A 25,405-nucleotide genomic window follows, 5' to 3' on the forward strand; every position below is an offset into this window, starting at 1 on the left:
AAATTATCTTTGAAGAAACAGTTTGATTATCAAATGTCTATGAAATGTCCGAAACTTCCAAGCAAAGGTTTTAAATAATGAAGATTTACAGAGTCTAAATGCTTAGTTTATAACATAGATATCATACTTTGGCAGCACAAGAGTTTCTCCTTCAGCAGATATGAACATTATCACAGCAGGAGGGCCAATTTCTTGTTTCCATATCAATAAGTGTCTTATATTTTCAAAACATTTCACAAGATGAGGCTGTGGGCCAGAAACAAATGTCAATAACTTTATAAAATTCTGACTTGGTTGGATAATAACATTGCTGAACAGATAATAATGAATGATATTACCTGTACACACTCAGGATTTCTGCTATCAGATAGAATATCAAGAAGTTCAGCATTGCTAAGAAAGTAAAATCTTGGGAATATCATTCTTTTCGTTTCAAGATAGTCCTGTCCAGATTCAAAAGAAATACAATTCAGAGTATATGTTTAATCATGATATAAATTACATTATCATTTGTGCTTATATTTATATACAAAAGCCACATCATTAAAGTTTCAGTATACATAGTAGTATCAGTCAAAATAACATACTGTGCTCAACAAAAGTTATACTTAAATTACTAACAAAAAAAAGAACCATAACTAAAGCAATTTAAAACAAAAACAAAAAATCCAAGTCTTACACACACACACACATATTATTGATCATTAATAAAGCACTCTATTGTAGCGTTATCATCATTGCTTTCCAGTGTTCCCAACTTTCTGCTCTTAATTCCCTACCCTTCTGGAGAATAAGCTGTCATTTCAGCAGGCCACTTCACATTCTACTATACAGATAATTCCTGTATTTCTACCCCTACCCACAATTTATCTGTGTTCACACCAATCTTAAACTCCTCTTTTCAGAGGAAGAGATACTACTCACTTATGTGGGTGAACTATCCTTGTTTTATTTACTACTCTCCTATATCTTCAATTTCTTGTTTGCAACAGACTTCTTAAATTCTCTCATTAAATATATACTTTATATACATTCACACACGCATGGGCAGAGAGCTTTCTGTAGGTTGGAACTACCACATGTGGGTATTCTGGAGGGGTAATCATAACCACTGAGACTTATGTTCAACAAGCAAAAGGGATGAATGCCTGGAAAAAAGATCTTGGTTTATGAAGTAAAGTGAGTATGTCCACCACAAATCTCAAATATTAAAACCAGTTTTTAAAGATATGCATGGCTAGCTGAAATTTTAGTGTACTGGAAATGTAAAAATATATGAACCAATAACTTATACAATCATCAAAATATTCAATTTCAACTTCTGCTGATTTTATCAACTTAACAATAGTTGTGGTGCTAATATAGATAACATTCATTATTAACTATTTTCTTTGTAAGCTCTTGTGTTTTAAATTTATTATCTCATTTAAAAAAAACCCCTCAAGGTAAGAGTTATTCCCAGTTTAAAGTTAAGAAAAACTAAACACTCAAAAATTTGATACTTTGCCTAATGTCATTTAGATTGATTCAACCACTTTTTGTTGTTTTTAATAGCATTTTCATTAACTTATACATGGTGAGAGTTTGAAATATTGTTGGCTGCTAAAGAAAAAAATCTACATTGGAATTAGTTTCTGTAGTGCATTACATTTTGCAGATTAAATGATTCTCCACTTTACAATTGCTATAGTTTTACCTCAAGATTTTTCTTTATGTATTCAAGATGTATATTGCAATTTTGCAGAATTTCAAGGACTCCTGCAGAGGTAGCTATTTGCAAAGCATCCAGTTTGTTCTGTATTTTTAACATTATTTCTTTCCACATGGAAATGACTTGAGAGAAGAGTTTTGCTTCTGCCGGGAGCTGCCTTTAGAAAGACAATTTGAGATAATTTTGGTTTTGAAGGGGCTATAATTAAAAGCCATAACCTAGATGCATTTGCCACCGAATATTGTTCAATTTAGGGCTTCCCTGGTGGTTTTGATGGTAAAGAATCCATCTGTGGAAGACCTGGGTCCGATCCCTGGGTTGGGAAGATCACCTGGAGGAGGGTGTGGCAACCCACTCCAGTATTCTTACCTGGAGAATCCCCAGGGACAGAGGAGCCTGTCGGGCTACAGTGCATGGGGTCACAAAGACTTGGACATGACTGAGCGACTAAGCACAGCACAGCACAGCACAGCATTGTTCAATTTATAAAATGTACTGAGATTATATTTTTGCTGACCAATCACTAACTAAAGATTTTTTTGAATGTCTATTATGTACAAGTGATGTACTTGGTAGGGAATACTAGGATAAATTAGATATACATTCATCATTTAACAAGATAATATTAACACGGAGTCAGAGAGATAAGATAGATACATATCAAGTTCTATATAAAATAAGTTGAAGCAATCTGTGTCCTACAAAATGTAATAGAACAAAGGGCTACTGAAATCCTAGAAAGGAAACGCGATTTGGGGAGAGGTTTTGGGGAAGAAGCTATTTGATGCGAGTGTTAAAGGAGAAGAGAACTGCAGAGAGGGCACTAGACTTAGGAGCAAGAATATAAAGGCATGTATAAGAAAATCCGAGTTCTATTAGTAATTATTTAATCTTAGAAGATTAGGAAATGTAAAGCAGGTTCAACACAAGGATAGAAATTTTCCTTTACAGATTACCATTATTTTTTCTCCTTGAAAAAGGGAAGCAAATTCCACACATGGCATGGTAATCTAGTGATATATTGAGTTTTGTTGCTATTGCTGCTGGAATTTAACGAAGGAAGTGTCTTCAGAAGTTGTGTGATCGAGTTCTTTCACTTTTTCTGCTCACGCAGTTTCCCTCTCCCATGCTACCTTAGCTCCAACCTGAATAGTTTGGAGGTTGAGGCAGAGAAGAAATTGAAGGGAAAGCCTTAAAATTTTTTTTTAATTGGAAAATAGTTGATTTACAATGTTGTGTTAGTTTCAAGTATACACCAAAGTGATTCAGCTATACATATACATATATCCATTCTTTTTTAGATTCTTTCCCCATACAAGTTATTACTTAATATTGAGTTATCTGTGCTATACAGTAGGTCCTGAAAAATTATGTATTTTATATATATAGTAGTGTGTAAATTTAATTCCAACCTCCTAATTTATCCTTCCCCTGCTTTTTTGCTTGTGGTAACCATGTTTGTTTTCTTCATTTGTGACTCAATTTTTGTTTTGTAAATAACTTCATTTCAGCCATTATTTTAGATTCCACACATAAGCGATATCATATGATACTTGTCTTTCTCCATCTGACTTACTTCACTTACTGTGATAATCTCCAGGTCCATCCATGGTGCGGCAAATGGCTTATTTTGTTCTTTTTTATGGCTGAGTAATACTCCATTGTATATACGTACCACACTTTATCCATTCATCTGTTGATGGACATTTAGGTTGTTACCATGCTACTGTAAATAGTTCAGCAATTAAAACTTGGGTGCATGAACCTTTTCGAATTATAGTTTAAATGGGATTGATGGATCCCACTGGTAGTTCTATTTTTAGATTTTTAAGTACCCTCTATACTTTTCTCCATGGTGGTTGCACCAATTACATTCCCACCAACAGTGTAGGAAGGTTTCCTTTTCTCCACACCCTCTCCAGCATTTATTGTTTGTACATTTTTTCATGATGACCATTCTGACTGATGTGAAGTGATATCTCATTGTGGTTTTTATTTGCATTTCTCTAATAATTAGTGATCGGCTTCCCTTGTGGCTCAGTGGTAAAAAATCTGCCTCCTAATGCAGGATACAGAGGTTCAGTCTCTGGTTTGGGATGATCCCCTGGAGAAAGATAGGGCAACCCACACCAAAAGAGTCAGGCACGACTTAGTCACTACACAAAAACAAAAATTTTTACAGCTCAGCAAAAATCTTAGCAGGGAGAGACTTCAATCTCACCTTCAGTTTAGCATCTTCCCAATGTCTCTGGGAGGTTCTAGTACAACTCAAATTTAGTTGGGAGTGAGGGTAAATGGCACTATACACTATACTCTCAAAAATTCCCCTTAAAGAATTCTTTTCTCTAATGAACCTATTTTCTTTTTCCTCTCTTCACATTTTCCTCCTGGTATCAGGGACATCATCATTTTTCCATTAGTCAAAGACAGGTCCATCATAGGTTTATTTTTTCTTTTCTTTACAATGATTGTATAGAAGTCTTTAGCATTCCTTAATTAAAAGTCCCATTTCTAACCTCACAGAAAATCCTGAAAAGAAAACCTTGGTGATAATGTGAATTCCTTAACTTGGAGTTGTATTTCACCATCATTTAAGAAATCTTTCATAGAAAGTAGAATTAAAGTTTGAATTTATGACATTAAGTTGTTGTAATCATAAAGAACATATCCCTAAGGTATGTGGTTTCACCTTTGAGAACTACCAGAATATCCATAGATTAATGAAAGACTAAAACATTCAAATGACAAGAAATATACATGTATAACAAAAATGTGTATTGTCCCCTACAAAGTAATACTTACATCTAGACCATTCTCTTTTGTAAAATTCTAATAGCTATCCTTTGCCACTAAAATAAAGTTCAAAATAGTTAACTTGATATTCAAGGTATTCTTGTAATCTGTTCTAATATGCCTTACAAATACCTTCCCCAGGCCTTCCCAATTTATTTCAGAATGGCTTCTAGACTATCTTGCATAATTTACTGCCAGTAGTTTCAGTTCTGTCTACAGAGTACATGTCTCAAGTACTCTTGAGAGCTATCACTTAAAGACAAATTAACTCAAATGTTACAAATAAAAGAAACGGTAGAATTTCAGACAATTGTTAGGACCTCTATTATTTCACATGGTTCAAAGCAAGTGACGATCATTAATGTGTGAATACTATTAAAAACATATTTATTGTTCACATGAAAACCATACTAATATTCCAGAACTAAATAGACATCTAGCATTGTGGCTTAAGGATTATGGCATTTGTCACTTATTTCCCAGTACTTAATAGGTTTATATCAATAATTGAGAAATAAGAATTTTTTAAAATAAAGATGATGCTTTAAATCTTTTACAAAAGGAAGACGGTTACATAATAATGATTTGGCAGATTATATTTCTATACCTATAGGTAGAATAGTTTCAGAGTGTTCACTGAGGAAATTCTCAAAAATTACAGGAAATAAATTACTACTATACTTTTTTTTACCTGTATATGACATAGTTTAAGTTTTTTACCTTTGTATTTCTGTAGAATGAAAAATTGGTTCAAGATAAAGCCAATTTCTTTGGCAATTCATCCATTCCTCAAGAGTGTATGAGAAGAGAGCCAAGTTTTGATCCCATTCATCTACAAGATCCTACAATAATAAAAATGCACATACATACAAATCTAAATACATAAAATTACTTTATGAGTAATGTGATAGAAACAAATCAAAGGTGACTATCAGTCACCGACATAAAAAAAGTAATTATAATAGAGGGTCACATTCAGTTCAGTTTAGTTCAGTTGCTCAGTCATGTCTGACTCTTTGCAACCCCATGGACTGCAGAACCCCAGGCCTCCCTGTCTACCACCAACTCCTGGAGTTTACTCAAACTCATGTCCATTGAGTTGGTGATGCCATCCAACCATCTTATCCTCTGTCATCCCCTTCTCCTCCCACCTTCAATCTTTCCCAGCATCAGGGTATTTTCAAATGAGTTGGTTCTTCGTATCAGGTGGCTAAAGGGTCACATAAATTAATGTAAATTGAATTATATTTAGTATGGGGAGAGGTTAAAATGTCCTATTCATCCAATTGTCTTATTGTACATTAAGGTATTTTTGGTAGGCATAATCTTTCATTCCTTTCTTTAAACATTTTTGTACAAATGTGTATGTACATATAATATCTCTAACAGTTTACATAAATGTAACCATATTATGCACATTGTTTTAGAAATTGCTTTATGTTTTAACCTAAAGTCTCGTGTCTTCTAGAGAGGTTTTATGCCTATAATTTTAAATTTTCTTCATTATTTTAAATTCAGGAAATTCTACTGTGTGAATAAGACATCTTTTCCCAGCTAGTATAGTATTAAATAATAGAAAAATGGTTAAAAATCAATTAATAACACAATATTGAAAAGTTAGTAGACTGGTCTATCCCCTAACTGTGGCTTCTCAGAAGGAACCACTTGTAACTCATTTATATTTCTCTTCTGAGATTAACCTCTATATTTCTTTCTTTTAAAACAGATCTAGAGTACATCATGAGAAACGCTGGGCTGGAAGAAGCACAAGCTGGAATCAAGATTGCCGGGAGAAATATTAATAACCTCAGACATGCAGATGACACCACCCTTATGGCAGAAAGTGAAGAGGAACTAAAAAGCCTCTTGATGAAAGTGAAAGAGGAAAGTGAAAAAGTTGGCTTAAAGCTCAACATTCAGAAAACTAAGATCATGGCATCTGATCCCATCACTTCATGGCAAATAGATGGGGAAACAGTGGAAATGGTGTCAGACTTTTTTTGGGCTCCAAAATCACTGCAGATGGTGATTGCCACCATGAAATTAAAAGACACTTACTACTTGGAAGGAAAGTTATGACCAACCTTGATAGCATATTAAAAAGCAGAGACATTACATTGCCAACAAAGGTCCATCTAGTCAAGGCTATGGTTTTTCCAGTGGTCATGTATGGATGTGAGAGTTGGACTATAAAGAAAGCTGAGAGCCGAAGAATTGATGCTTTTGAACTATGGTGTTGGAGAAGACTCTTGAGAGTCCCTTGGACTGCAAGGAGATCCAACCAGTCCATTCTAAAGGAGATCAGTCCTGGGTGTTCACTGGAAGGACTGATGCTGAAGCTGAAACTCCAATATTTTGGCCACCTCATGCGATGAGTTGACTCACTGGAAAAGACCCTGATGCTGGGAGGGATTGGGGGCACGAGGAGAAGGGGACGACAGAGGATGAGATGGCTGAATGGCATCACCGACTTGATGGACATGAGTTTGAGTGAACTCCGGGAGTTGGTGATGGACAGGGACGCCTAGCGTGCTGCCATTCATGGGGCTGCAAAAAGTCGGACATGACTGAGAGACTGAATTGAACTGAACTGAATTGATATTTCAACAGCTTTATTAAGGTATAACGGAATACAATAAACCACACATATTTAAAGTATACAACTTGATGTTCTCAGATATGCTTATACCTGTGAAACAATCACCAAAATCCAGATAATAAACATACTGATTACCCTGAAAGGGTTTCTTAAACCCTGTTGTAATACCTTCCTCCCAACTGACTTAATCCCATTCCTACGGAAACCAGTGATTTCCTATGGAAACTAGTGATTCCTATGGAAACCACTTTCTGAAACTATAGACTAGCTGGCATTTCCCAGAATATTATATAAATGGAATCATACAGTATCTATTGTTTTTGGTCTGCCTTCTTTCACTCAGCATAATTATTTTAGGATTCATTCATGTTGTTGTATATATCAAAAGTTCATTTCTTTTTATTGTGGAGTAGTAATTCCACTTCATAGATATATTGATACTATACATTTATTATTCACCAACTGTACATATGGTTATTTCTAGTTTTTCACTATTACAACTAAAGCTGCTAGCCTTTGCATGGAGTAAGTTTTACTTTCTCTTGAATAGATACCTCGGAGTGGAATATCTGGATCACATGGTACATATATTTTTAACTTCTGAAGAAAATTTTAGATTATAATATTTTACATTCCACCAGTAATGTATGAGAGTTCCAGTTCTTCCACATCCTCATCACCACTTGGGATGATCAGTCTTTTTAATTTTAGTCATTCTACAAGGTTTATAGTGGTATTTCATTGGGATTTTAGCATTTGATGAAAAATAAAGTTAAGCATCTTTTTATGTGTTCATTTTCCATCCATATATCTTACTTAGTGAAGTGTCCATTTAAATATTTTTCCCATTTCTTGTTTTTATTTTGAAAGTCCTTTATATCTTTCGAATATAAGCTTTTTATTTTATTTTTTTAAGTTTAAAAAATTATTTTTATTTTGCTAGTGACACAAAAATTATTAATGGTAGTGTTAGTGAGAACAATGTAATTAAATATGTTTAAGTATTTTTTAAAGTCACATTAAATTCTTTGTGATCCTAAAGTCTTTTTTGGAGGGAGGGAAGGGGAACGCCTGTGCACTGTTGGTAGAAATGTATATTGTTACAACTACTATGGGAAACAGTATGGAGGACCCTCAAAAACTTAAAAATAGAACTAATATATGATTCAGCAATCCCCCACCTGAATGTTTATCTGAAGGTAATTGAAACATTATATCAAAAAGATATATGCACTCCCATGTTTATTGAAGCATTATTTAGAATAAGCAAGATATGGAAACACCCAAATATTCATCCATGGATGAATGGATAAACAATGAAATATTACTCAGCCATGAGAAAAGAAAGGAAATTCTGCCATTTGCAACAGTACAGATGGACCTTGAGGGCATTATGCTAAGTGAAATAAGTCAGATAGAGAAATACAAATACTGTATAACTTCACATATGGAAGCTAAAAGAGCCAAAGTTACAGAAACAGAGAATAAAATGGTGGTTTCCAGAGGCTGAGGGGTGGGAGAAATGGGGAGATACAAAATGAGGTGTACAAAATTCTGTATATAAGATGAATAAGTTCTTGGGATCTAATGTACAACATGGTGATTATAGTTTGCAATACTTCAATTTTATATTTGAAAGTTTCTAAGGGTTTTGTGTTCTTGTCATAAAGGAAATAGTAATTATGTAAGGTGATGGCTGTGTAAACTAACCATACTGTGGTAATCATTTCAAGGTACTTAAGTACATAAAATCAACACAATGTATACCTTGAACTTGTACAATGCTGTATGTCAATTATATCTCAAAAAAGCTGGAAAAATAAATATTTTAAAATATGAAAAAATAAGCTTTTTATTAAACATATGCTTTGCAGATATTATCCCAGCCTGTAGCTTATGTATTTTTTTCTTTAATGGTGTCTTTTGAAGAGAACAAATTTTAAATTTTGATGAAATTCAACTGATAGTTTTTCCTCCTACTGATCATTCTTTTAGTGTCATATTGAAGAAAACTTTCTAGCTTAAGGTCACAGAATTTTTCTCTGATGTTGTGTTCTCAAAATCTCATAGTTGTAAATTCTGCCTTTAGACCTATGATTCATTTTTGAGTTAAATCTTGTATATCCTCAAGATACAGCTTAAAGCATTTCTTTGTTTTGCATGCAACTGTCCAATGTGCCAGCACCATTTCTGAAAAGACTATTGTTTCTTCTCAGAACTGTCTTTACTCCCTTGTTGAAAACTCATATATATGTGAACTTATTTCTGTACTCTATTCTGTTTCATTGATCTGCCTACCCTTTAACCAAGATAAAACTTTTGATTACTATAGCATTATAATGTCTTGAAATCAGGAAGTGTTACTCTTCCAACTTTGTTGGAAAAGATTGTTGAAGCTCTTCTAGTTTCTGTACATTTCCATAAGAACTTTAGAACCAGCTTGTTAATTTCTACCAGTAGTTGGATAGCATGTTGATTTTTATTGTACTATATTTAGATCTTTCAGGAATACTGACATTTCTTTGTACGCATGAGCATAGTATATCTTCTGTTTATTCAGGTCTTTATTTTCTCTCTACTGGATTTTGTAGTTCTCATTGGATAGGTCTTACATATATATCTTCATACTTATTCCTAAGTATCTCATATTTTTTATTGATTTTTTTAAAATTTCAAACTCCAATTGTTCCTTGCTAGTCTACAGAATTCAGTCGATTGTGTGTACTAATCGGGTATTCTTAAAATTTACTAAAATGAGCTTTATTTTTTTAGTAATTTTATTGAATTTTTTACATGGGGAATTATGTCATGTGACTATAAAGAATATTTTACTTTTTTTCCAGTATGGTTGCATTTCTGTATTTCTTTTCCATGCCTTATACACTGGCTAAAACCTCCATATGATGATGAATAGAAGTGATGAGAGACAATACCTTTCCTGATCTTAGGAGAAAAGTGTTCACTCTGTCATCACTAAGTATGTTGCTAGACATAGTAAAGGACATTTATGTCCTTTATTTAATTGGAGACTAATTACAATATTGTAGTGGTTTTTGCCATATATTGACATGAATCAGCCATGGGTGTATATGTGTTCCCCTTCCTGAACCCCTCTTCCACCTCCCTCCCCATCCCATCCCTCTGGGTCATCCCAGTGCACTAGCCCTGAGCATCCCATATCATGCATCGAACCTGGACTGGCAATTCGTTTCACATATGATAATATACATGTTTCAATGCCATTCTCCCAAATCATTCCACCCTCGCCCTCTCCTACAGAGTCCAAAAGACTGTTCTTTACATCTGTGTCTCTTTTGCTGTCTCGTATACAGGGTTATCGTTACCATCTTTCTAAATTCCATATATATGCATTAGTATACTATATTGGTGTTTTTCTTTCTGGCTTACTTCACTCTGTATAATAGGCTCCAGTTTCATCCACCTCATTAGAACTGATTCAAATGCATTCTTTTTAATGGCTAAGTGTATATGTATATGTATGTGTATTTGTACCACAGCTTTCTTATCCATTCGTCTGCATATGGACATCTAGGTTGCTTCCATGTACTGGCTATTATCAACAGTGCGGTGATGAACATTGGGGTACATGTGTCTCTTTCAATTCTGGCTTCCTTGGTGTGTATGCCCAGCAGTGGGAATGCTGGGTCATATGGCAGTTCTATTTCCAGTTTTTTGAGGAATCTCCACACTGTTCTCCATAGTGGCTGTACTAGTTTGCATTCCCACCAACAGTGTAAGAGGGTTCCCTTTTCTCCACACACTCTCCAGCATTTATTGCTTGTAGACTTTTGGATAGCAGCCATTCTGACTGGTATGAGATGGTACCTTATTGTGGTTTTGATTTGCATTTCTCTGATTATGAGTGATGTTGAGCATCTTTTCATGTGTTTGTTAGCCATCTGTATGTCTTGTTTGGAGAAATGCTTGTTTAGTTCTTTGGCCCGTTTTTTGATTGGGTCGTTTATTTTTCTGGAATTGAGTTGTAGGAGCTGCCTGTATATTTTTGAGATTAATTGTCAGTTGCTTTGTTTGCTATTATTTTCTCCCATTCTGAAGGCTGTCTTTTCACCTTGCTTATAGTTTCCTTCATTGTGCAAAAGCTTTTAATTTTAATTAGGTCCCATTTGTTCATTTTTGCTTTTATTTCCAATATTCTGGGAGATGTGTTACCCCTTTCAATATTAGTAATTCATGATGTTTCTTGATATTGAAGTGGAATGAGTTTTTGGATCTATGATTTTATTGTTTTCAATACATTTAAAACAATTTTGTCCATTAATTCTTCAATTTTTTTTTCTGCTTTTTTTCTCTCACCCTTCTTAGAGAACTCCAATTACACGTCTATTATTTTCTCTCAGGCCACTGATGCTCTTTTTATTTTTAAAAATTCTCTTCTCTTTTTTCACTTTGTATAGTTTTTCTCATATTTTAAAATTCACTAAACTTTTCTCCTTCTATGTCTGATCTGTTGTTAATCTTCAGTTCAGTTGCTAAGTCATGTCTGACTCTTTGCAATCTCATGGACTGCGGCACACCAGGCCTCCCTGTCTATCACCAACTCCCTGAGTTTACTCAAACTCATGTCCATTGAGTTGGTGATGCCATCCAACCATCTCATCCTCTGTTGTCTCCTTCTCCTGCTGTTAATCTTATCCAGTGTCTATTTCACTTTGGATGTTGCATACTTTATCTCTAGAAGTTTGATTTTGGTCTTTTAAAAAATACCATCCATTATTCCCTTAACACTTTTTAATATGTGGAATATAGTTATAATTCTTTCAATGGTCTTTGTCTCTAATTCTAATCAATATGTCAGTTCTGGATCAGTTTCCACTGGTTGATTTTCCTTTTCATTATGATTCCTCTTTTCTTGTTTCTTTAAATGTCAGATAGTCTTTGGATTCCAGACATTATGAATTTTACTATATTGGGTACTAAATATTTTTGTGTTCCTAATTTTGAGCTTTATTCTGGATGGAGTTAAGCTACTTAGAAGCAGTTTTATCACTTGAAGTGATGGTTTTAGATTTGTTAAGGAGGACAAGAACTGCATTTAATCTAAGACTAATTATTACACACTATTGTGGCATTATCCTTTCAAGCACTCTAATGCTTGTGAGTTATAAAGGTTTTTGTTGTTGTTGTCATTGTAGCTGGTGGATATGGGTATTGTTCCCAGCTCTATGTCAAAGGTTCCTTCTAATGCTCTCAAGTGACCATTGTCCTGGTCTCCACTAGTTTCTTTGCATTCATATGATTAGGTATGTTGCAAACCTGACTAGGAATCTTCCACAGATCTCTGCAGTTCTCTTTCAGTGCAGCTCTGTCCTCCCTGATACTTTATTCTGCAAACCCCGTCTTCCTTTTGCTTCCTAGTCTTTCAACAGCATCTCCTAATACCAGGGCGTCTACCGTCCTCTGGATGGACTCTGCCCCTCTTTCTCAACCCATGTGTGGAAACTCATGACAGAATGGTGCGGCAATAACAGGGCTCAACTTGCTTGTTCGCCAGCTCTCAGGGATCCTTGCCCTTCGGTGTTTGATGTCCATTTTCCTAAAACCATCGTTTGATGTATTTTTTCTCTTATGATTTGGGTATTTCAGGCAAAATGGTGTACCTGGTCCCCATACTCCTTCTTGCTTGGAAGTGGAAGTGGTGTGTGTGGATGTGTGTGTCTGTTCTTTTCAACTTCTTGACTATGCCTAATTTATCATTTATTAAATTCATTTTTACTTTTAAATAAAAACATTTAGTGCTCTGAATATTCCTTTTCATTGAACTCTAGCCACTTGTGACAAGGTCTGACTTGTAATTCTCTTCTTTTTGCTTATTTCTAATTTAAAAAATTTGATTAACATTTCCTGTACATCCTCACAGCTGCTTTTTAATTTCCTTTTTTTTTTTCTGGGTGATTTTGTTGTTGCTGGTTTTGGTCTATTTTTTGCTACTTTCTCTGTTCATTTTTAAATTTTACTGAATATGGTTAGAGAACAGTCTATTTGGCTTATCTCTTTTTTGTAATTTACTGAGTTTTTGCTAAAGTCCAAATAAGTGACACTTTCCCTAACTGTCTGTGTGTTTGCAAATAATGTGAAGTCCATTTGTTGAGTACCTATTTCTCTTTCTTGTTTTTTATCCATCTATAATCAATCATGTTAATTTCACTCTTAGATAGCTCTATATTATTATATCTTATTGCGATTCCTAAAGTTTTAAAATGACTTGTAGCTATGTTATGGGATGTGGGGCTGCTCAGAGAGAGACTATGAGGGAACACTGAATACAAGCTGACCTTGTAGTTCAATTTCTAATTATACTAGAACAGATATAGAAGCTGTTAAAACGATGGAGCTTCCCAGATGGCCCAAGTGGTAACCCACCTGCCAATACAGGAGACAAAAGAGATGCTGCTTCAATCCCTTGTCAGGAAGATCCCCTGGAGAAGTGAATGGTACCCCACTCCAGTATTCTTGCCTGGAGAATCCCCATACGGTTGCAAACACAACTGAAGTGACTTAGCACACACACTATGAGGGAACACTGAATACAAGCTGACTCTATAGCTCAATTTCTAGTTATACTAGAATAGATACAGAAGCTGTTAAAATAATTGCAAGGATACACAAATATAGAGGTGGGATTAACCTTTAAGACAAATAGCACAGGGAATGAAAATGAAATATATCACTTTCGCAGAAAGAATCTCAAGGCAACAGTTTTGGCATGAGGACTATCAGAACTGTGGATGTATCTAGCAGCAGTGCTGCTGCTGGCAAAAGCCATGGTTTAAATGGTCATATTTTTAATTTGATATAAATTTACCTTTTCTGCCCAAATTAAAGTTTCTGACATTTCCTGATGAATAATTAGTGCTTCAATAAAAAGTTATATTTAATATTTAAAATGCTAAATATTCAATCTCTCTTCTATACAAGTACATGAATGATTTATACATTCAAAAGCTTACATAATGCAAAAATTCAAGATAAAACTACAGCCAGTTAAGACATTTCCCTCTGCCGTAATATTTACCTTAATGGGCCCAAGATAGGAAGATCCTTTAACTGTCGCAAGTATGATTTGAGACTCTTCCAGCTGAACTAGTATGTCATCTATAGATGAAATTATTAGGATAGAGTAAGCCTCGGTGTGATGAAGAACTAAATGTAAAGGAGTAGTGCTCCAAAGATCAATAATCTTATACAGCATTTTTTCAAGAGTAGCTTCATTAGTTGCTGAGGTTGATATCTCATTTATTTCATTTTCATACTGAAACATCTAAAACAAAAAAATTTTAATATCCAATGGAGCAAATAATTCCTGATACATTTAAAATGAAAGACTTAAATGAATGTGTTGAAAATCTGATTACAATTAGGTTTATATCTTAACCAGAGACTTCATGGTCTAAGTTTCATGAAGCAGCCCTTTTCAGTTTTTAATCATTTTAATCATTCTTCTTGCTCAGTGAAAACTTCTGACTCAGTATTTATTTCTTCTGATTCTCGTCAGTGTAAATAATAGTTAACAGCACCTTCTGCATATCTGTAGATAGCATTATTTCTTTCAGCTTTCTTTTCTCTGCACTAATGCCAACTGCTTAATTACTTTGTGACAAGTTTTTAATTTCTATGATAATTCTTGGGATATAATAGTCTGAGAGAACATAACTCTAATGGGCACAGTTTTCCATGGCTTTGCTTTGACATAGCTCCATGAGGATAAATGTCTCTCAAAATACTTTAATGGAGTATTTACAGACCTTTCTATGTGCACTGACTGACAATTTCCATTGGACAAAATCTTGATGTAATATCTCCAGATTCAATCACCAGAATAGAGATATTTGGAGAGCTGTGCTTCTCTGCATCTTAGAATTAACTAGCAGCCCTTGTTTTTATCCCTGAAAGATTCTACTGCTGTTCCCGTAAGTCATCCTATTTAATATCTCCATTTATTTCCAGTAGTCATGTATGGATCTAAGAGGTGGACTATAAAGAAAGCTGAGTGCCAAAGAATTGATGCTTTTGAACTGTGGTGTTGGAAAAGACTCTTGAGAGTCCCTTGGACTGCAAGGAGATCCAACCAGTCCATTCTAAAGGAGATCAGTCCTGGGTGTTCATTGGAGGGACTGATGTTGAAGGTGAAGCTCCAGTAGTTTGGCCACCTGATGTGGAGAGCTGGCTCATTGGAAAAGACCCTGATGCTGGGAAAGATTGAAGGCAGGAGGAGAAGGGGACGACAGAGGATGAGAAGTTTGGATGGCATCACTGACACAATGGACATGGATTTGGGTGGACTCCGGGAGTTAGTGATGGACAGGGAGGACTGGTGTGCTGTGGTTCATGGGATCGCAAAGAGCTGGACACGACTGAGCGACTGAACTGACTGTTGAAATTGTGCCAGATTTTTGGAATGCTCATTGGAACTGATTAAATAGTCTGAAACTATCTATTTTGATGAATTCACTCTTGGACCATAGTTCAGTTAGGATACTCAGATAATGATCCAGGGAAGGATGCAACATTTAGATGGGATGAGGAAAGAGAGAGCAAGAGAAGATTCAAAGATTATTTCATCACTTTTAGATTCAGTTCAGTTCAGTCACTCAGTCGTGTCCGACTCTTTGCGACCCCATGAATCACAGCACGCCAGGCCTCTCTGTCCATCACCAACTCCCGGAGTTCACTCAAACTCATGTCCATCGAGTCGGTGATGCCATCCAGCCATCTCATTTTCTGTTGTCCCCTTCTCCTCCTGCTCCCAATCCCTCCCAGCATCAGAGTCTTTTCCAGTGAGTCAACTCTTCGCATGAGGTGGCCAAAGTATTGGAGTTTCAGCTTTAGCATCAGTCCTTCCAATGAACACCAGGATTGATCTCCGTTAGGATGGACTGGTTGGATCTCCTTGCAGTCCAAGGGACTCTCAAGAGTCTTCTCCAGCACCACAGTTCAAAAGCATCAATTCTTCGGCGATCAGCTTTCTTCACAGTCCAAATCTCACATCCATACATGACCACTGGAAAAACCATAGCCTTGACTAGATGGACCTTTGTTGGCAAAGTAACTAGAAAACAGATGGGGAGGATAAAGAAAGAGTGGAACTTTGGAGATGGAGAAAGAGAAGTGCATTTTTGACATGTTAACTTTGAGATATTTTTTATACATATAGGTGGGGGTGGATCTATGAGTTCAGGAGGGCAGCTGAATTTAGGGTTAGAGATATAAATTAATTTTTAAAATAAATTAAAGTTCACTTTTAAAATCCTTCTTGTCTAATTAAAAAATTTTCTCCATTTCCTCATTATAACAAATTATTTAGTAGAAAATTATAGGCATAAAATACTATTTTGGTTATATTACACACTGACAACTGTGGAACATGAAATATAAATGAAGTTTATTGTAAACTACACATGAAAATAGAAAAATTTTAACCATGAAAATCATAGTAAATTTTTATTTTTATAACGAAACCTACAGGTAAATCAAATAGCTGCTAACTGTATATTTTAAATATAATATCAATTTAATTGTAGGGCCACCCTAACATGCTCTTAATATATCTTTATTTTATATAAATACTGTAGTTTTGATTGTATTACTACAAAATTTACTCTCCACAAGAAGTATCAGTTAAATAAAAGCACTAATTTAATTTCATTTGCTATGTATGAAAACCAGTATTACTATTTTCGAATTACCTAGTAGTAATGGCATGATGAATGGCTTACACTTATAATATATACATCATAATTTTTAAAACAAAAAGCAAATTTACTATTCAATGTAATACTAGTTTATCAGTTATTAATCTGTACTAAACTACCACCAATGAAGCATCACCTATCATCTACTAATACATTATACTCCTACTTTTCCTAACATTCCATAAACGTCTTATTTATCTAATTCCTACTCCCTGTAGATTTACTTGCCTACCTAAATTTGGGCCTTCTGCTATGTCAACTTTATTTCAAACTATTTTAATTTACCTTGAGTGCTAGAAGATTCTCTACTGTACAGTTTTTATCAAGAGACACTGACTTTCCAATAATCTCCTGGAGAGCCTCCCAATGCCTTGGCTTGAGACAGGGGTTTCCTAGTGCTATAATGATTGGCAGCTCTTGTTTAAAATCTATCACTGATTGCTTAAGATGTGTCACCATGTCATTTTTAGGTAGACCTATAAGAAGCAATGGGTCAGCAGCTTTACCATACAGTCCACATTTTCTAAGCCAGCAAACAAATTTGATATTTAACATAATACTGCTTTATCAGTTATTAATCTGCACTAAAATAATGAGGCTTATTAATATCACTTTCCCATAAGAATCAAGCATGGATTAAAATAAAGGGAAATAGTTAGTCAGGACTAGTGATTAAAACCCCAAACTTTCAGAACAAGTTATTTTGCAAAATTTGATACTAGGAATAGCTAGTTACCACAGGGTTTCCCAAATTTTCCCTGACAAGATAGACATACAGACAGAGAGGTACACACATATAATTCAAAAGACTATTATGGTTTTTGGACTTTTCAATTCTGCTCATTAAAAGAACATTAAGGGAAAAAAACCAGTCACTATCATTTCATAAAGAACATATCTTTACATTGAAATGTAGAAAATGTAGGTAAAAACTTTGCCATAGACCAGAACTAATCTTTCCTCTGGCATTAACAACACACCACAATACAGATTCCTGGGTCAGGAAGATCCCCTGGAGGAGAGCATGGCAACCCACTCCAGTATTCTTGCCTGGAGAATCCCTGTGAACAGAGGAGCCTGGCGGGCTACAGTCCACAGGGTTGCAAAGAGTCGGACATGACTGAGCGACTAAGCACAGCACACACAAAGGGTGCAGGACTCAAAACCTGTGCAGCTGAAGGTTCAACCCTTATAACCTATACTCAGTTTATAAAAGAGGGAGGAGACAGAGAAATAGCCAAAGTAGGCCACTTGAGAGAACTGAAAACTATGTGCATATTCTTGACTATCCAATTGGTACAGATCAGGCTTATTTTATAAAGCTATGTTGAATAACAAAGTGTATTTCAAGACTTGATTAGATAAAAAGATAAGAATATGTTTTTTGCAAGTCTACACTGTGGTGAACAAGATTTAATCTGGAAAACTATGGATAAAAGAAAGTTTTATCTACTTGTTACTTTATATGTTGTTCTCTGAAACAGATATATGACATAATATTGAAAGAGAATGCACAAAATGAGTGTTGTGTTGCTTTAACACTCTGGGTGATTTGTCCCCACTTTTTCTCTTTTCTACAGTTTCTGCGATAGTCATATTTCTTATATAGTTTGCTGCTGCTGCTGCTGCTAAGTCACTTCAGTCGTGTCCGACTCTGTGTGACCCCATAGACGGAAGCCCACCAGGCTCCCCCATCCCCGGGATTCTCCAGGCAAGAACACTGGAGTGGGTTGCCATTTCCTTCTCCAATGTGTGAAAGTGAAAAGTGAAAGTGAAGTCGCTCAGTCGTGTCCGACCCTTAGCGACCCCACGGACTGCAGCCTACCAGGCTTCTCCATCCATGGGATTTTCTAGGCAATAGTACTGGAGTGGCAGAAAAAACAAGCAAATTAAGGTGTTTTCCTTGAAAGGAAAAAAAACTATAAAGAAAACTATAAAACTAAAAAAAACTATATAAAAAACTATAGCTTAAGGTATAGCTGAGAGATGAGAGGAATTTAAAAAAATAAAAGCATTATCTTGCCAAGCGGAATAAAGCTTTCTATTTGGAAAGGATTTGATTTTACAGAATTGCTTGCACAGGAACAGCATTTCTGTGTTGGCAAGATTTCAAATTTGATGATTAGAAGAAGGAAAAACCTATCAAAATGACTCTGGCTGTTTCCCGCATTGCCCAAAGTATACTATCTGCATACACAGTGAGGGTTTGAAGGTGGGTCCTTAACATCAAAACATCTGTGGTTCTAAGAGCCAGAATCAGGGGGAAGCGTTTGGGGTTCTACCTAGGGAATCAATTTTTAACAGATATAAAATTGTTACTAAATAATTAAAAAAATTTTTTTTCCAAAGTTTTAATCTTTCTTGCTTCAGGAAGTGATTCCTACCTATACTCTTGTACTGTCTTTTCGGTCATTAATGGTCAGTCCTTGGAACAGGTAAAGTAACAAAGCCAAGGACAATGATCTTGCTGGCCTAGTAGTCATTTTTGTGTAATCTTAAGTAGAAAAACTTGAGAAAGACACTTTACCTTTTTCTAGTACAAAGATTATTTGCATCCATTTTGAGACATTTCTATATACTGATTCTGTATCAATACTGTCAAGAGTGCTATTCCTCCATTCCCAAAAGAGTGTTTCCCGCTCCTCTTGTGCATCCCATAATATTTTCCTTAAGGTTAAGTCATAGTCAATGTCAGCGATCTCTGAAAGTACAATTTGTGTAATCTCTTCCATATTAAGAAAATGCATATGAGACTGGGAATCATCGAAACAATCCTGATAGTTTGAATATGTTTTAGCTTTGACAGCTAAACTTGCAGCTTCCTCTGAAAGAGTCTGGATCATTTCCATTGCTGTTGACACTGGAGTACTAGCACATAACAAAACAGAATTTCTTATCTAAAAAAATAATAAGACATTTTTAGGAAGGTATAATGTTCTGAACTTAAACATGTTTTATTGACAGCATTTTAATATGCCACCTAAGTGTCAACAAATATTATTTGCAATCATTATCTGAAAAGATTGTCCTTAATTTATACTTATTTATGATTATGCTTAATTTTAATTATTTTTTATTACAATAATACCTAAAATTTGTGTACCTTCTGTATGTCAGGCCCTGTGATAAGTAACATTGAGGACCTTATTTACTAAGTCCATACAAGGAAGTTGAGAGACAGTTTATATCTTCCATGATTTTACAAGGAAGTTCAGAGGTTCCCATCATCTAATGCTAAGTGGCAGTTCCAGGGTAGGGCCTTACTCTACAGGTAGGTCCTGTACTCCAAAACTTACTTCCTTTTTCTGATGATGCTGAACTTGGTTATTACTTGAATGATGTTTATCACATGTTACCTTATATTAATTTTCCCACTGCACAGAAAATTGTGGACATTTGCAACAATAATATCCAAAGAGGGATATAAGTAAAATTTTGTTCTGATTTCTCACTATATTATAAAATTCTGAAGATTAAGGATAATTTCACTTATTTATTTTTGTATACCTCTTAGAACCTAGTACAATCATATGTAAAAGCTGTTGGAAGAAGTAATGAATTTGGATCCTATCACCTTATTCTTTAAAAAAAATCAAACCCATGGAACTGCATGTAACATTGTATTATGTGTAGTGTGGTCATCCAACAAGTACCGATAGCAATCATAACACAAAAGCTTAAGCAATTGATAAACAGTATCTGCGATGATGGATAGGGCTTAGAATAATCTATATCAGTGATGCTTATATAATGGATTATAATAAAATTTTCTTTAGGCTTTTCCTGAAATTTTCCATTCATTAATATTTATTTATGTTTGTAAATGAGCTATCTTTGGGGGGAGGGAATACTTGGAGAAATAATCTTAGTTGCTTAGATGGAGGTAAAGCTTTGTCAACTCTATCAGCAATATTCTAATTGAGATCTTCACAGAATGATATCAGTCACTTTGTATACCAATAAAATAATTAAAAGTTTATGTAATTGCATCCATCAGAAGATGGAGTAAATATGCCCCACCCTGTCTTTCCCAATGAGTACATCTATAAACGCTGGACAGAACACATGAAGGGAGCAGTGAGGTGAAGAACCTGAAAATAAATTGTAGAAGGCAGATTGGGGAAGAAGATGGTAATTTGAAATGCCACCAAATGAGCAGTGAGTTTACCATTTTCTCCCTGACCTAAGCTCAGTGTATTAGAAACCTGGGAGGAATTTTCAGGAGGCAACAACAGTGAGAGTTCCAGGAGTACTTACCAGTTCTGACTTGAGGAGCAAGAAAGGTTCTGACAAAGATTCTTTGCTTGACCAAACTTTAGTCAGATTCCCTGGTGGCTCAGATGGTAAAGCATCTGTCTACAATGCGGGAGACCTGGGTTCTATCTCTGGGTCGGGAAGATCCCCTGGAGAAGGAAATGGCAACTCCCCCGCACCTCCCAGTATTATTGCCTGGAAAATCCCATGGACAGAGGGGCCTGGTAGGCTCCATGGGGTCCCAAAGATTTGGACACATCTGAGCGATTTCACTTTCTTTTCTTCTGACTACTAAGTAGGTTGTAACTTTTAGGCTCATTTGTGCACTTCCTTATAGAATTAAGTTTTAGTAAGAACCCTGCTAAGTCAGTTTAACCAGAATTCCCACCCTCAATGTCTGCTCATCCTAGACCACAGATCATTTCCCCTATTGCAATCACACTGAATAAAAATCTGTTTTTACCACTTTGACTACTGTTCAACTCTGGGTTTTCTTTGACAACTCCTAATACTCAGAGTATGGAAATCCTCTCTTTCTCTCTCTTTTTCCTTTTATTCACAACCCAGTCCTCAAACAATTTTAAGGTGGTGGCAATGGAAGCCTCAGGAGCTGAAACTCTTGAGAGAAGAGAACTTTACTTTCTGTCTTGGTAATCTGTGGTTCTAAGGAGGGTCAACCCTGTTGATTTTATTCTCTCTGTGTTCTACTACTTTGCCCCAGATGTGGGTGCAGTTTTGGAAATTGACAGAGTACAGTAATAAGTCCCTGTTTTCTAACCAGAGGACTGATAAAAAGAGTGCAGAGAATCTGGAAAATATGGAGAAGAATGTAAACAGAAAGGACCTCTGGAAAGTAACTACATAAAGTTGTTAGTGAACTCCTGGGCTCAACTGAGCTGCACACATATAGATCTGATCCTGTTCAGCACATCAAAGACTCTGAGATTAAACTAACATACCACTACTCAGAATAATACTGACCACTGGATGGCACACGCATGTTTTGAACAGGACCTTAGAGACATTGATAATGGAAATAACAATGGAAAGAAACCCACAGCCCAAAGAAAGTGGGTTGGAACTTGGGACCTGAATCTGACTAGGTCAACAGTTTTCTAAAACAAAAATACCAACATGGCATTTAGGTAAGACACAGAACTTTAGAGCATAATATTTAATCCAATATTACTCCATATACAAAAATTCAGGAAAACATCAACTCACATGGGAAAAAATAATCAACAGACACCAATGTCTAGATGACAAAGATGTCAGAATTATCTGACAAAGAATATAAAGCAGGTTTTATAACAATGCTGCACAGAAATAATATATATTCTTGAAACCACTGGGAAAATAGAAAGTCTCAGCAAAGAAAAATTTTAAAGATATAAAGAAAAATCAAATGAAAATTTTAGAACTGAGAAACACAATAAACAAAAGTAGAAGTTCATTGGATTTGACTCAATAATAGCATGGAGATGATAGAAGAAAGAATCAGTGAACCTAAAGATAGATGCTTACTCTAGCTGAGACCCTCTCCAGGGGTTGCCCTTGACCAAAAGTCACACAAGATTACACCCGCTATAGCTCCATCATGGATGTGTAAAGACCAGCCCTCTTGTCTTCATTCAGGATAACTCTGCAAAGTCATTCCAGTTTAGAGATTCCCCTAGTTGCTCAGATGGTAAAGCATCTGCCTGCAATGCGGGAGATCTGGGTTCAATCCCTGGGCTGGGAAGATCCCCTGGAGAAGGGCATGGCAACCCACTCCAGTATTCTTGCCTGGAGAATCCCCATGGACAGAGGAGCCTGGTGGGCTACAGTCCACAGGGTTGCAAAAAGTCGGACACAACTGAGTGACTAAGCACAGGGCATAGGATCCTATGAAACCTACATGGCAGTGACACAGAGTTCAATTTTTCCTTCTATCCAACCTTGATTACCTCAAGCTCTCACATTGTTGCCAGAAGCACTTTCCAATGAACCTACTGTAACACAGATATTCCATCTCAGTGTCAAACCTAGTATACTTAACATATAAATAGGGTGAACTAGAAACCTTGGTACACATGCATATGAAATTTCTAGTAATATTTTAAAGATTGCAATTGAATGCATTCAAGTACTCTCATATGCCTATTTTTTCGACTTTGTTGTATTTGTGTGAAGCCAGTATAGATTCTGCATTGATGGAGAAAATTTTTAAAGTAACTAATTGTAATACATAAAATTATGCCTAATACATGTTAGATACCAAAATATACTGAATAAATATGATAATAGTAACTTGCAATGGTGGTGGGGATAGAGGGGAGTGGAGAGAAGCAAGGATTCTGGAGCCCTAGCCATCACTGCGTGATCTTAAGCAAGTTACTTAACCTCTTTGAAACTCAGGTGTGTGTTTGTTTTCATGCAGAAAAAGGATAAAGCACCTAGCACAGTTATTGACGCTTAGGCAAAGCGGAGAAGGCAATGGCAAGCCACTCCAGTACTATTGCCTAGAAAATCCCATGGATGGAGGAACCTGGTAGGCTGCAGTCTGTGGGATCGCTAGGGGTCGGACACGACTGAGCGACTTCACTTTCACTTTCACACATTGGAGAAGGAAATGGCAACCCACTCCAGTGTTCTTGCCTGGAGAATCCCAGGGACGGGGGGAGCCTGGTGGGCTTCTGTCTATGGGGTCACACAGAGTCGGACACGACCGAAGTGACTTAGCAGGCAAAGCTCAATAAATGTTACGTGTTTATTGTATAGTTTTCTCCTCATACGTGTGTGAAGCTGGAATTATTATCTTTTGGCCTAGACTAAAGCCCAAAAAGTATCCAGGGTTTTTTAGCCTTTTTTATGTCATGGGCCAACTTTAGCAGTCTGTTGAAGCCTATGGAAAAAAATCACCACTTTACTGTTGTTTGTCTACATTAACTCAAAGTTGGAGAAAATGCTAAACTTCAGTTAGAGGTTAATGAGAATAGACACATAATTTCACTTCTCATTCAAATTCACAAATCAAAATTATGTCTGTGGATTCCAGGTTAAGAATACTTGGACTAAATTATTTACTTAAGATTCCACAGAAAGGAAATACCTATATGCTAGGCTTACATACGGAGAAGGCAATGCAAGCCACTCCAGTACTCTTGCCTAGAAAATCTCATGGACAGAGGAGCCTGGTGGGCTGCAGTCCATGGGATCGCTACTAGTCGGACACGACTAAGCGACTTCACTTTCACTTTCACACATTGGAGGAGGAAACAGCAACCCAGTCCAGTGTTCTTGCCTGGAGAATCCCAGGGACGGTGGAGCCTGGTCGGCTGCCATCTATGGGGTCGCACAGAGTTGGACACGACTGAAGTGACTTAGCAGCAGGCTTATATAATGAGAAACAAAAACTTACTTTGGCCTTTAAATTACTAACTTCAATACGTAGACCAGTGATGTATGATTCCAAACTGTCTCTGAATTTAGAAATAGCAGCATCTTTATGTGTTTCACTTAACTTCACAGAAGTTTTTAGTTGACCAAACTTGAGAAGAAGGATTTTATAAATGGCAATTTGCTCTTCTGAAACATGGATCTGGTAATACCTTACAACAGAATACAGCTGAGCAACTATTGAGTACTCTTTTTCTAACTTAGATATTTTTGAAGAAATTGCATCCAAAAAAGTAAAATATTCCAAAAATTCTTCTATTTCAGTGGGAGTATATTCCAGCTTCTGCAAGGATGAGTCTATAACCTGAAATCATTAACAAATCAATTATAATTATATAATGATTTTTCATTATTTTATAAAAGTAGTTACTCAATATCTCTCACTAACTTACATAATTATAATTTCAAAAAAGACATCATCTAGACATTATTCTAAGTATTGCTTAAATACCAGAGCATTAACAAGATCAAATCCTTTCTATTGTTAACAGAAAGAACTTGAATGTAACTTGCACATAAAATAAATGCTGCTGCTGCTGCTTAGTCGCTTCAGTCGTGTCCGACTCTGTGCGACCCCATAGATGGCAGCCCACCAGGCTTCTGCTCCCCTGTCCCTGGGATTCTCCAGGCAAGAATACTGGAGAGGGTTGCCATTTCCTTCTCCAACGCATGAAAGTGAAAAGTGAAAGTGAAGATGCTCAGTCGTGTCCGACTCTTAGCGACCCCGTGGACTGCAGCCTACCAGGTTCCTCCGTCCATGGGAGGCAAATGTATTGGAGTGGGTTGCCATTGCCTTCTCCGAAAATAAATGCTACTAAAACATAAAGACGGTTTCTCTGGTGGCTCAGATGGAAAAGAGTCTGTTGGCAATGCTGGAGA

The 25,405-nt window shown here is 36.0% G+C and overlaps 1 protein-coding gene across 2 annotated transcripts in view; it reads right to left on the reverse strand.

Moving 5' to 3' along the window:
* Positions 1-25,405, reverse strand: part of DNAH14 (dynein axonemal heavy chain 14) — a 398,894-nt gene that overhangs the window by 251,464 nt on the left and 122,025 nt on the right. For both annotated transcript variants that reach the window (XM_088845531.1, XM_088845532.1), the window contains 8 exons: positions 24,489-24,830; positions 19,362-19,731; positions 17,120-17,310; positions 14,158-14,403; positions 5,225-5,346; positions 1,697-1,868; positions 339-443; positions 128-246 (listed from right to left, as the gene is read on the reverse strand). In XM_088845531.1, coding sequence (XP_088701657.1) covers positions 128-246; positions 339-443; positions 1,697-1,868; positions 5,225-5,346; positions 14,158-14,403; positions 17,120-17,310; positions 19,362-19,731; positions 24,489-24,830 — 1,667 coding nt within the window. The remainder of the gene's footprint in view (positions 1-127; positions 247-338; positions 444-1,696; positions 1,869-5,224; positions 5,347-14,157; positions 14,404-17,119; positions 17,311-19,361; positions 19,732-24,488; positions 24,831-25,405) is intronic.

The sequence above is a fragment of the Moschus berezovskii genome, chromosome 17 (genome assembly GCF_049115385.1).
Source record: "Moschus berezovskii isolate FMDL1 chromosome 17, NW_MosBer_1.0, whole genome shotgun sequence".
NCBI classification, from domain to species: Eukaryota; Metazoa; Chordata; class Mammalia; order Artiodactyla; family Moschidae; genus Moschus; species Moschus berezovskii.